Below are 13,374 nucleotides of genomic sequence, written 5' to 3'. Positions count from 1 at the left end.
TCGCCCGCCTCCAGCTGAAGCAAACACAAATCACGGATATGACATCGCCCGCCTCTAACTGAAACAAACACAAATAACGGATATGACATCGCCCGCCTCTAACTGAAACAAACACAAATAACGGATATGACATCGCCCGCCTCTAACTGAAACAAGCACAAATAACGGATATGACATCGCCCGCCTCCAGCTGAAGCAAACACCAATCACGGATACTATCGAAACCGGAACAAACAAAAATCACAGCGTGTGCAATAAGAGCGAACACACAAACAACAGGGATATTCAGAACAAATTAACACCAGACACAGTCGGAACAAACACATAAGCACCGGACAAAAGTAGGGGAAGTTGGGGCAATGCCGGAGTTGGGGCAAAGCCGAAATTCGAGATATTTCGAAAACCGTAAGACATGGATGCCCATGTCAGTGATGCTCTGAAGCTTAAGTGACTACAATTATCGCATGTTTGTTACGAGTCGTCATTCGGAATACTTCGGCTGTGAGGGCGCCAAGAGCGTTTTCAAGGTACGCGTTCCTTGTACTACATGCGCCTTTGAAGCTGCATTTCTTACTCATTATGCTACCGTTTGTCTGGCCAATTCGGTCAAGTAATCTTCAGCATGTCTTTGCATAAGTGTGCTGCCTATTTGAAATTTATAAGGCACGTTGAAAAGTTATGGGCCTGCAAATGAAAGTATGGCTGGCTGGGGTAATGCCGAAAACGTGCAATTACGCACGTTAAAGGAAGACTGCCACCTTCAAAAAGTTTTCTCAGATCGGCCTATGATTTATTCCCTGGACAAAACAAAATTTTAGAATTCACCTGACAAAGTATCATCACGTGAATCGCGAAAAAAATTGTCGATTTTCATACAATTATCAATCGGTTAATGTCTAGCGACAATGTTTACACATCACTAGACTTCAAGGTCATAAGATTATTACATTTTATTTGAAAAAGTAAGGTATTTTATGATTTACTAGTATATGATTTCATGAAAAATTGGCCATGTTTAATTTATTTTGCGTTTAAGTTCGTAAAACATTAAAAAAATCATGGCTCATTTGGAATGGGTCTGGCCCATGTTAAACCCCATTTCCCACACTTTTTTGGAAAAAATGAACTAGGTACTGAATATATAAGTTTAACTTTTATTTTGACACTCCAAAATTCTTCTCTGATCTCGAAACAATCAAAGTTTTGGCATATATTTACCAAAAGATAAGAAAATTCATGTTTCAAAGTTATCGATAAACAGTAGAGATGTCGGTTTTCTTGGACTAAAAAAAATGGCATCAAACTGAACTTTGGTCTCCGATTTCTCGCAAACGGGTTCGAATTTCGGAAAACCGACTTCAGTCTGGGACATAGGTGGCTCAGCTCTAGTGAAAACCGTTTTGTGGAAAAAAAGGTGGCAGTCTACCTTTAAAGCACGCTACGTGGACTTTACTGCTGTAGAATAGCAACGCGAATTTTTAGTCACACAAATTACACTTTCAACCGACACAACGGCCTGTTACCTATAAGGAATTATTTACCTGGCATTTTCTTATTATATCACACAATTATAACTTCCAGTGTGCACCAAGCGTCCTCAAGCTCTTAAAACGCGTGTCAGCTTTGATAAATTCTGGATAAAGTTTGAAATAAAGTGGCAAAACATCAATGTCGGCATTCCCCGTAGATCATTTCTCCCATTTTCGGCTTTCCCCGCAGTCCGGGGCAACGCCGAAAAAGTCACTTTTTTGATATTTTTAGTTTGTGCGCTTAACGGTATGCGAATTCATCAAATGCGCCTGGTATGTTTGAAAGGCAAAAGACTGGCCTCTCGAATGACGCCAACAAGAATAGCTTAGGTTGTCTACCTTGCGTGCTACGGGCGTCAGAAAAAAAAGTAGGTATTCGGCGTTCCCCCAACTTCCCCTACAGCAAACAAAATTGTTTGTTTGTTTATTGAGGCTTAAGGGCGCGCCGACTACAAGGTCATTTTGCGCCCCTAACTTTCAACAAGTAAAACAAGTGTGTCACAAGAAAACCGACGAGATAAAAGGCTTATTAAAAGCCTAAAAGCTAGTTAAAAAGAGCGAGAAGGGATAAAATACCCCAAGCGTAACGTAAAAGACAGCTGACTACAGGGTGTTTCACTAAAAGTGTCAAAAAGTAAAAGGCCCTAATGCACATAATAACAATGTTTTCTATGGACATTTACACATCATTCCATCCGCGATTGTTGGACATTTGAATATATAAAAATGATATCACCGTCACTCAAACCTATTCCACATATCCGCCGCTTCTTTTGATGCACCGTTTCGGCACGTGTCCGGAGGTGCCTCACAGCCCGTTTTCATCTTCAGCGTCCAGACTGTCGGCAAAGCCTTGCATTGTGCTCTTCAGCTCCAAAAGTGATGCGACTTAAGTCTTCCTCAGCTCTGCGAGAGCTACTGACCAAAACCAGAAGGCTAGCGGTGACAGATCGGGGCCTCGCGCTGGCCAGGGGCGGGCGGTGAGGCAGCTGATTATTCGGCCCGGGAACGGAACTTCTGGTCCAGCCAGTTCTTGGTGGCTACAGCCGTTACGGTGGTTGTTTCTGATAAATTGGGGGCTTGGCTATTTCTGATGTTGAAATAAGCTTCTTGTTATCTTAAAAGGCCCTAAAAAAGACCCTGACATTTTCAACTATTTCCGCCGAGAAGTGGGGGCGACCCGCCTTTTTTTGGACTGGAACCGGCATCAAAGGAACCCTTTTAAACCTCTCAAGAAGCCCTTTGAAACTTTTATAATCTGGGTCGTAGCGAGGTGAGAGAGTGAAACGTTTCCTGAAAAGTCGGCGTACGGTTTCAATGTTTCTGATAGCTGGTTGTAAGTGTAATCCACCGCTCCTGTTGCGGTGTAAATAACCTGTTCTTGTTCTGTATAAGGAAAAAAAACGACTAGTAACTTTGGCCTCCTGCCCTCGCTCCGTATGAGTGTAAAATATATCTTAACCCTAGAACGCCTAGGGGGGGGGTTGTATCAACCCCCCCCCCCTGAGGTTTTTTCGAAGTGCACGCTAAACGGCTTGTCGTAGCGGGCTGAAATTTTCAATACCCTCTGGGGCAACCTTTGCGCATCTTTTGCCGAAAAAAAATTGATCGGGTCATGTCAGGTCACGGAGTTATGACGTCATAAGAGGTACAGCCTCCGGCCGGATTTTCACAAACTGAGTGCCAACGCCCGAGGTTTCCTGCCGGTGGTACGGACATCGGTTGATGGATCGTGATGAAACTTCCCATGCATGTTGGGGCAAGTATTGGCTATCATATGGTATAAGAAATTTGACCGGGTCAGGTCAGGTCACGGAGCTATGACGTCACAAGAGGAACAGCGTCCGGTACTATTTTTGAAAAGCGCCCGAACCACTATTTTGCTAATTCTTGTCACCTCAATGGGAATATGCAGCAATATTAGCTTCTATAGGGAGCAAATGGACCTCCCAAATCCAAAAATACAATCAGATTTCAAAAATTTAATTTTTTATTTTTCGAATTTCTGCCGCCGACTGTGACCTTGCCGACTTCCGGCGCTCCCAACGCGCCATTTTTAGAGCTAGGGAAACGAAATACATACCAAACGATAGAGAATTGATCAAGGAACACGATAGTGAAGATTTCAAGTCGATATCTCCTACCGTTTTGCCGCAATCGCCGCCGAAAGTTGAAAAAAAAATCTATTTTTCCGAAAATTTGACATTTGACCGGTCAAAAGTAGGTCAAATGTTGACCTAGGACCAAAAAATATACCACCAATCGCGAGATCTCGTTGAGAGCAATCCGTTGGTTTTTTCCGCTAAGCTCTACGACCTTCCGTTTCGAAACGCCAGGGGGGGGGGGTCGTAACAACCCCCCCCCCCCCTGGTCGTTCGTGTTATGAGAAATGGCCTGGTCGTGCGAGGGTTAAGTGGCCAAAGCATAAATGTCCAAAAATTTGCAACAAAGCCACGTGCGCAACCACGTGCTTTGCGTATTTTATATATCTTTAATAAGCATTTACTTTTTGACACTTTTAGTGAAACACCCTGTAGGCGTAAAGTCTAGACTAGAATAGACATAATTCATAAGGACTAGTTGGATTGGTATCAGATCGAGTAGATTACTTGGAATTTGATTGATCGGATAAGGGAAAAGATGTTGCCAGATAAAACCCAGGGTGACTCGTCGCCCAGCAAAAATCATAGATATAATAGGAACAGAAACACACACAAATCACAACGGACACAAGCAAAACAAATACACAGACATCGGACACAATCAGATCAAACGCATCAGACCGGGAAGAGAAAGAAAATACGCAACGCAAACACCTTACAAAAAATCAAACTTTGATGTCCTCTGGCGACCTAGCCTTTGACCTGACCTAAAAAGGAAAAACTACGTAGCGAGCAGAGCGAGCGAAGTGTTAGGTAGAATAGCGCAGACATTTGTTAGTATTAGCGGCCGGACGGCCTGTCGACCGGCCGGCCGGCCGTGGTAACGCTTTTAGCTTATATCTCCACAAGCACTTGACTGATTTACTTGCGGTAATTCTAATGGGGTAGTTCCATTTGTTTTACCAAGTATTGAACTATTAACGATGTATGTGGGTGACCCCTGAGGCACGTGTCACGTGCAAAATGAAGAGGTAACAGTTATGCAACAATTACAACATCTCGGTAATTACAGGGCCGATTGCGCTGAAACTTGGCAAGTGGGTAGGTACCCACCAGCCACCAGGAAATGCATTTTCATATGTCACGGTTGGGGTGCTGCTGCACGTGACAGTGTGGCTAAATTCATTTTACGTTAGGGGGAGGATGTAGAAAAAAAGACCGAAAAAGATGTCGTTATTTTTATAAAACTTGACTTCGACCCTTTTTAAGCACTGTTTTTATTTATGTCACGAGAAAATGATGTAGAAACATTAAATACTGATAAAACGTTGGACATTCTGATTTTCGGGATGTCAAATGAGGTTTTTAAGTCGGGTCATATATTTGAACATTTTGGTTATTCGAATGATTGTCTTAGCGTGTTGTGAGAGTTTGCGAGGTTTGTGTTGCCCTTACTCCTAGACGTTTGGGTTCGAGGTTATTATTAGTCGTGACTGCCGTGTGGATATTTTTATTTACATTTTTAGGATGTCATTATACTTTTCACTATGGGTGAATTTCCCCGCAACACTACAATTTTGGACACACTGGCACGTGAGCACGTGCAGGGGTCGGTTCCAGATTTCAAAGACGGCTGAAGCGATTGCGCTCAAATTTGGTACACGGCTAGGGCCCGGTTAGTAGGTATAGTAGGGTGCCGTGCACATGTCAGTTGGGACCCAGTTTGCACGTGCGCAAGTGCAGAGTGTCGCTTCCAGATCTTGAGAACGGCAGGGCCGATTGCGCTCAAATTTGGCAAATTTGGAGACCGATTAGCAGGGTGCCGTGCACAAGTCAGTTAGAAGTACCCCTCACAATTCCGCACCTGCCAGGCTCACCCCCTCGCTCGCTCGTTTGTCGCTCCAAGAGGCGTTTTATTGGTGTATTTTCTTCATTATTTTTTACGCTCCCTCGAATGCCGCTTACCGCGTGTTGCTACATCGCCCAAGATACGAGTTTGACAAAGGGCGTGAAAACTCATCCCCCGCTCCCACCCCCCCCCCCCCCCCCAGCACGACACAGAAAATCAGACCACCAGCAGGGCGTGGGTAATCCTCGCACTATATAGGGGGGGAGGGGTCGACGGAACCCTCCCCCTTGGTTTTTCGCGAATAACTGTCGTAAAAAGCGGCCGATCGCGATAAAACTTTCACCAACCTTAAGTTAATTAATTTTACACCTACCTAGAAAATTTCATGAATCTGACCCAAATCATTTTTAACCTGCGACCTATTTCTCGCGACCATGTTTGGCCGGAATCGCGATTCGGCGTATGTCGGCACACATCATCCACGGGTTTGCAGTCTTTCTGTGGTTTTAAAGGTTTAACCCGCGCCCCGCTGGGGCCCCCTCCCTCCCGTTCTACGCCAATAACTTCTAAACGCGTTACGCCAGCGATGTCAAACTTTCAGTACCTTATCATACAACAATTTAAAACGTTTCCTGAAAATTTGAGCGAAATCCGTCGGATTTTTTTTTTGAAAAAATGACGTTTTAGTGGCGTCATGTCCTTTAGGTCACCAAAGGTCACTTTAGGTCACCTCAGGTCACCCTGGGTCAGGTCAGGTCACAGAGGTCACCCAGGGTCACGATGGGCCAGGCCAAGTCACAGAGGTCACCTTAAAGGGACCCTCCCACCTTCAAATAAGTTTGTGAATTGGCATGAAAGTGATGTCGCTCGGTTCAGAAAGAGCGAAAACGAATATCTACCAAATTTCACCGAAAAATATTCACCGGTTTTCAAGATATTAGAGTTTTACTTTTGTTTACTTTTGGGGATATCCGCTGTTCCTAGCGATTTTATTTGGAAGCAAGAGTTTGGCAGCTGAAAGTGCGGCACTTGTTGCGCGCAAAGCAGCATATACCACCTCGTGCTACAAAACGTTTTAGTCAAACATTTAAAAATCGTTAGATATCTGCGCTGACGTCACACATTCAGAGGGGTATTCCTATGCACTACCCCTCTGAATCAAAATGCTGCAATGTTGAAATTCAATATTTCTGATTTAAGGCATTTCTCGATGTTGTGAGTGCCGAAACCGGTAATTGTGAGCCAGGGACCCCATTTTGGCTATCTCAACTCAAATCTAATGTAAAGGTGGGAGGGTCCCTTTAAGTCGCAATGGGTTGGATCATATTGGTCAGGGCTATCATGGGCCGATGACGTCATTCCTGCTCATCAGCTGGCTACAACATCGGCCTATGGCACAGTATTACGGTGTCACCCCCCTGACCACACCCCTCTGGCTAATGTATTTGAATAGGCCAGGCATACAGTAAAACATGTGAAATGATGTTGGTCCCATGCATTATGATGGGTTTCAGGGTCACCTGAAGGTCAGGTTCTCTACTAGAAATTGCAATCCCGGAACGTTTTGCCAATCCCGGGACCCCGAAAGTTTTTATTTCGGGATCCCGGCCTTGTCACTAAAGGTCGTAAGAATGATTTCCTACCGACATATTTTGCGTCTTTTAGCTTACCACAAACAAAGAGGCAACCAAAAGCCATCCTTAGACTATGTCATTTGCATTAAAAACGATTGAATTTGCGAAGAAAACGTTTCGATTTGATTAGCATTAGCATTTAATCCCAATTGGCCTTTTTAAAACTGTGCGTCGACCAGTGCGTTTACTATCTCGTCATTAAGACGGGTTCCAGCACATCCACGCCTCACTCACTCTTCGTCTACGCTACTCGTAGTTAGCGCGACAGTTTTAAGCCATTGCTGGTAGGTCTGTCTATCTTAAAACTCGCAACCAGTGTACACCAAATTTGGCAGCTCCCTATTTCACAATATTTTCAAGACGTCGCTTGGTCACTTCACCTCCTTCCGGTTCCGCTTTCATCACTAATGTCTCTCAGACTTTGCTCGAAAGTCGCTTTGAGGGCAGAGTCACTGACTGGGAGAGCTCCACTCTACCGTCTTCAACGTCTGTATCAGTGAGCTCTGCCGTCACTTGCGTGACATCTGTGACATATTTCTGCGACACGAGCTCCAATACTGTCTTGATGACCTCTTTTGTTCCGGCCACGAATGGACAAGTCAGAATCGCTGAACGATCCGTGATCCTGATAAAGATGTTGCAGCACTGATGCTGCAATTGTTGGCGTTCGGGACCCTTTTTCGTACGCCTTTAAGCGGCTTATCCGCTGTGGGTGATACCCGGGAGCTACCAACACGGTCGATTGTGGACGGCCAATACGGACGGCCAGCTAAATAGTTTCTCTGCTAAATGTCACGCAGCACCATGAACAGTATAAACAAGACTCGTGCAGCGGCTGCATTCTTTTTATGGTGAAAAACTGATTTCTCGGGATCCCGGGATTGGCGGAATTTCGGGATCGGGATCGGGATTAAAATCCCGCCGAGATCCCGGGATCCCGGGAATGCAATCTCTAGGTCATGTCAATGACCTATGACGACCTGAATTCCCAATTTCGAGTTTTACATGAGTCTAGGCTAGTTTTTTTAGCTGATTTCGAATTTAACAGGTCCTGTGCCCCAGTCTGTGCTGCAGCAGTCTATATTGTGGCCCAGTCTGTGCTGCAGCCTGCAGCAGCCTGTACTGTGTCCCAGTCTATGCTGCAGCAGTCTGTACTGTGCCCAGAGGTGATCTCGGGGGGGGGGGGGGTCGGGGGGGGGGGGTCAGGACCCCCTGAAAACGAATTACTGCTATGTAAGTCAATGGTACTGCATCCAGCCCGCCTCCATCTGCCCGGCCTGGACCCCCCCCCCCTGAAATTTTGACAGATCTCCACCCCTGACTGTGCCCCCATCTGTGCTGTGCCCCAGTCTGTGCTGCAGCAGTCTGTGCTGTGCACCAGTCTGTGCAGCAGCAAAGCTCATCAGCAGAGTTGCTGATTGTACCTATTCATAACAAGGATGGCATGGCCCTATTCACAACAAGGATGGCACGGTTGTAGGTAGGGATCGTGAGGTTGTTGATTGCATCAGTTTATCATGGCTGTTAGCCTGTTAGTGTTGTTTAGATCATTCAGAACACATTCTTAATTCCAGAAAAGATTAAAGGTAGTGTGCCACCTTTAAAAGATTTCCCATTTTATTTTTCCTAGGATTAGAAGCTTCTGTTTTTACCTAATATCGCAAAAAAAAAAATCAAAAATGGGCCTGGAATAGTGCTTTTTTCGCCTAAAAGTTTATCGGTTTTTCGATATGTATAACAACTGTAGTGGGCTCACCTGCAAACAGGCGTCGGCAACAATCGCGAATGCGGCGCACATGTAACAATAAGCAAAGGTCATTATAGAGTTACGACGTACGGAAATGAGTTATCAGCTGTCTAATCGTAGACAACACAATGTCGAACTTAAACTGTAAGCCTGTATTGGTATTATTTCTTTAATTTGGCTGTCGAACATTAATTTATGGTTTGAAATATTATTTTCTGTAAAATAATTGATATGAAACAGCCGTCTCTAAAGTTATGACCCCATCTCACCACATGAAAGTGGCAGAAATGACAATGATCAGCTGACGCATTTCTCTTGGCCGAAGTCAGAGCGCGCGGCCCGACGCACCACCACCGCACCACAAAGTATGAGCAGAAGCCGCGCCCAAAGCCAGGGCCCCGGTAACGTGAGGTAGCTGAGTCGGGGCAGCGTGCGCTGACCCAAGCCGGGGCCGCGGCTCTGGGCGCGGTCTACCGCATCCCCGCGGGCAGCCCCGGGCTATCACATGACACCGGGAGGACGCGCGGCCCCGGCTTGGGTCAGCGCACGCTGCCCCGACTCGGCTACCTCACGTTACCGGGGCCCTGGCTTTGGGCGCGGTCTACCGCACCACCTAACAGGCGTGTTCGAAACCGCAGGAGATGATGATGAACGGGTTTATCGAAACTTGATTGGATGAGCCTATCGGTAATAGCGATTTCAGTGTGTGCATGTATTGTTCATAGTGGTGTGAAATGTGGTTGGGGTACGACCGACAACCCGTCGGGGCAAATTTCGCACTGGGGTACTCAAAATTTGAAGAATTTAAGACGTTTCCATGAGTTTTGAAGGTATGGATAAGTTCTAAAAATCCGGTTCTCCTTATCTGGGCCATTAACTCCATACGGTCCAGGAAAGCTGGCACACTACCTTTAAGCCAGGTTGAAATTAAAGTTAAGAACGATGCTCAAGACTGAAATGTTAACATAGAACATACATCCATTACATCCTAGGTCATGAGACATCCTAGGTCATGAGACACACACAGTGACCTCCCACGGCCACACCCCACAAATGTCACATGGAGCTAGCACTTGCCATCTTAGGGGAAGGTGGGGTAAGACGGACCAGCTAAGGTTTGAGGCCGCATATCTTGCTACACTGCTCTCATAATTCATATTATTTATAGTCTTCGGAATGCCCAATCCTTCCTCTGTTGATATGTGTAAAGACTGAATTTCAAATTAAAGACATCTAGGTGGTGGATGCTCTTAAAGAGGGACATGTCAAAAACTCAGACAAGAAAAAACGTGGGGTAAGACGGACCACCCAGCAGTGCCTGCTATCCGTTCATGTGTGTTACACTTCTGCTCTGTACTCTTGTAAGAAAAAGTAACCAGAATGGTAAAATAACAAAATGAGCCTTTATTCTTTACTCATGTGTGATGGAAGTGCAGCTAAAAGCTGGGAACATGTGTGTTGATTGTCGTTTGGCATGAATGCATGCTAACTGAGCACTTGCATGCATGGCTCACATGCAACAAAGACTCATTCCTGAAAAATTAGCATACTTAAACTTGTGTCAATGTTTTGGAAAAGAACTTTCCATATGCAGGGTACAATGGACCACCACAGGGTAAGATGGACCACAGTGGTCCGTCTTACCCCAAATCTAAATTCTGTCATTATCATGACGTTTATGTCAAATAGCCCAACATTGCAAAACCTTGCCTTTCCTAAAGTGTGACTATGACTAAGTTTATAACTTTGTTCTTCACAGTTAAGTGCAAAATAGAAACTAATCATGCAAGAAAGGCGCCGTAATTGAATCACCCTTAGACCTCTTATATTAGATTTTGACGAAAAACAACATTTTTCTCAATAACTCAAAAGCTATGCATCCTAGCAGCATGAGCTCAAGGTGGCCGTTTGTTGTTTGTTGATTGGGGCTTTAGGGCGCGCCGACTGCTAAGGTCATTTTGCGCCCAAGGTGCTCAAGGTGGCCGTTGTTACGAAGGAAAACAAACATAGTGAGTGCATAAAGCAGTAGATACCAGCAGCGGTTCAGCTGGGAGGGCTGGTGGTCCGTCTTGCCCCGCTGGGCCGTCTTACCCCACCTTCCCCTATATCTTTGGACTGTGAGATGTCCCTTAAACTGCCAAAGCACCATCAATTTGCTGCAACCCTAATGGTGACATTGACCTGAGCCCACTGTTACAGCTCAAAAAGCCAAACTGGTGTGGAGTGGGGAGGGATCAAGCGCATGCAACTCAGTATAACTTGACACCCATAGTAGTTTCATTACATTCGACAGATCAAATCCTAGTACACGTAACAGTTCAGTAGGCGGAACTATGGTCAAGCGTACCCATTTTCGGGAACGCATTTTCGTTCCCATGTTTGGGAACGATAAACCCAAATATGGGAACGCCATGTAGGCATTATTTAAAACAAGAAAAAGAACTGTTAAATGACGTCCAAAAAATATAAAACGATCGTGAACCGCCTGATAGTTGTCTCAATATTGTTGGGAAAGAGTTTGATATTGTAAGGCCCATCGTAGTTTCAAATCGTTCCCCTATTTCTAAAGCAGTCCATCACCCGGGCCGCGAGCCCAAATTTGGGAACGCTGTCGTACACTGGCGCTGCAAGCGTTCCTTATTATGGGAACGGCGTACCCAAAATTGGGAACGATTTCACCGACGCCTTTCAGGGGCTCTTTTCATTAACAAGCATCACGTCCAACGCCGCAAATTATTGTTAACGCAACAATCATCAGATGACCTTTCCGGCAAGACCGTTGCATGTTTCGCCCGGTCTTCTGCGCTTTTATTCCCGTCGATCTCGCAGCGGGCACGCCCCCCTCTGCAGGATTACGTAATCCACAACGCTCAGCGATGTTCAACAAGGTCTTCCATACCTATATCCACCGTCCGCGCCGAGGGTGGAGACATGTCAAGCACCTGTCTGCTAATCACCGAGAGTTGACGAGCACAAGAAGTATCCAAAAATGGGAACGCTGAATATGTTACACCCTCAAAACACCTAGTCCCAATGAAAATCTAGTTTTTTCCTTTCTTAATGAGTGTAAGTGGCAAAAGGCCTGGTAGGATGGGCACGACGTATGATCGAAATCAGCATAAAAATTATAAATAAGCCACACAGAGCGACCTATATCAGAGAAATTCCCCCAACCGATCATGCTTAGAAACGCCGAAGACAAAAACCACGCTCATGACACTGCTTATAAAACAACGCTAAACAGCTAGCATCCAAATAAAATATGTCTTTCAGGGCTGATAAAATACAGCTGAATGATTTTAAACCACTGAAACTGAGTTTACAACAGTAGTTCGGTAAAATCACTGACGTTCCACGCGGTCGATCGCCCCGACACCAAATGTCAACAATATTACCTCGGGACTGTCCGCGTGTTCGCTTGCATATGTCATCATCTGGTGTCGCTAGAATGAAACTTCATAACCAGGCGAAAATTATTATACTTGACCTCAAAATGTAAAAAATGCTTCATTTTCCTTAAACTTGCATGTTAAATGTCGTATAACCCATATTTCCACCATTCTGTCATTTTTAAAAAATCATTAAAAATATCATTCCACGGTCAATTTCCTTGTTCCACGGTCAGATTAAAGATAACTTTATGGAGATTTAGTAGATACTTAAATCAGCGTGCACTTTTTTGAGACGTGATGCACTTTTGAGTTTTAGTGGGCGAACGGCCGAAAAATTGCCTTCCGTTCTCATAAATGGGAACGCCCGTTCCCATATTTGGGAACTCCGTTCCCAAAAATGGGAACGTTCCTATATTTGGGTACTCATGACCATAGTTCCGCCTACTGAGTTTACCTTGAGAAAAAATGTAGAAATCCAACTTTTCATGTTACACTGGTGCAAAAAAAATACAAAGACAGACAGATGACATGAACAAAAAACAAACAAATGACATGAACCAACCTATCTGGTAGACATAATCCTGATGGAAGTTGAAGATGGAAAATGTTTTCAGCCGATATGATGTAGCTCAAGAGAATTATCAAACTAGGAAGCAATTTCAAAGCGCCAAAAAGAATCAGAAATAATCTTATAAACGATAAAAATATGAAAAATAAGACAGTAACGTCTAAAATTATCACTTTTCCTTATTATCAACCAGCGCCGCCGTGTAGCCACATTCGCCGCAGCACCCGAAAAGGGACGTACCTGGCCACTATTGGAGGCTGGCGAGCCCGCTACGATATCATACACGATCGGGGGCAGCTCGGAGCCAGAACCGCCGAGGATGGAGAACCCGAATCCGCCCTCCGGACCCCTTTTGAGCACCACGGACCGCACCTCGCCCGCCATCACGAGCACCGGCGCCACACTGATCAAGGACGACCGAATACAAATGTTGCCAATCGCAGACGGCCCTTGCAGATAAATGACGTCACTGGTGTTTTTTGTCTTGTGTGAGCTTCAATGGTACATACCTAGTGCCCTGGGCTGTGAATTGTGATATCTGTAAAAAAAAAAA

At 45.1% G+C, this 13,374-nt stretch overlaps 1 protein-coding gene across 5 annotated transcripts in view; it reads right to left on the bottom strand.

Annotated features, from left to right (window-relative positions):
- LOC122363855 (PH and SEC7 domain-containing protein-like) overlaps positions 1-13,220 on the bottom strand; it is a 56,660-nt gene extending 43,440 nt beyond the window's left edge. For 4 of the 5 annotated variants that reach the window (XR_006253432.1, XM_043333649.1, XM_043333650.1 and 1 more), the window contains exon 1: positions 13,062-13,214. Coding sequence is in view for 4 of the 5 variants with exons in the window: in XM_043333649.1 (XP_043189584.1) it covers positions 13,062-13,205 (144 nt within the window). In the remaining variant the exon portion in view is untranslated. Of the gene's footprint in view, positions 1-13,061 lie in introns of all 5 variants that reach the window. The other variant, XM_043333648.1, reaches the window with a different exon arrangement.
- Between the last annotated feature and the right edge of the window lie 154 nt (positions 13,221-13,374).

This window comes from Amphibalanus amphitrite, unplaced genomic scaffold (genome assembly GCF_019059575.1).
Source record: "Amphibalanus amphitrite isolate SeventyFive unplaced genomic scaffold, NRLGWU_Aamphi_draft 000643F_arrow, whole genome shotgun sequence".
Lineage (NCBI taxonomy): Eukaryota > Metazoa > Arthropoda > Thecostraca > Balanomorpha > Balanidae > Amphibalanus > Amphibalanus amphitrite.
Note: the sequence above shows the minus strand (reverse complement) of the source record. Positions and strands in the feature narration are given on the sequence as shown.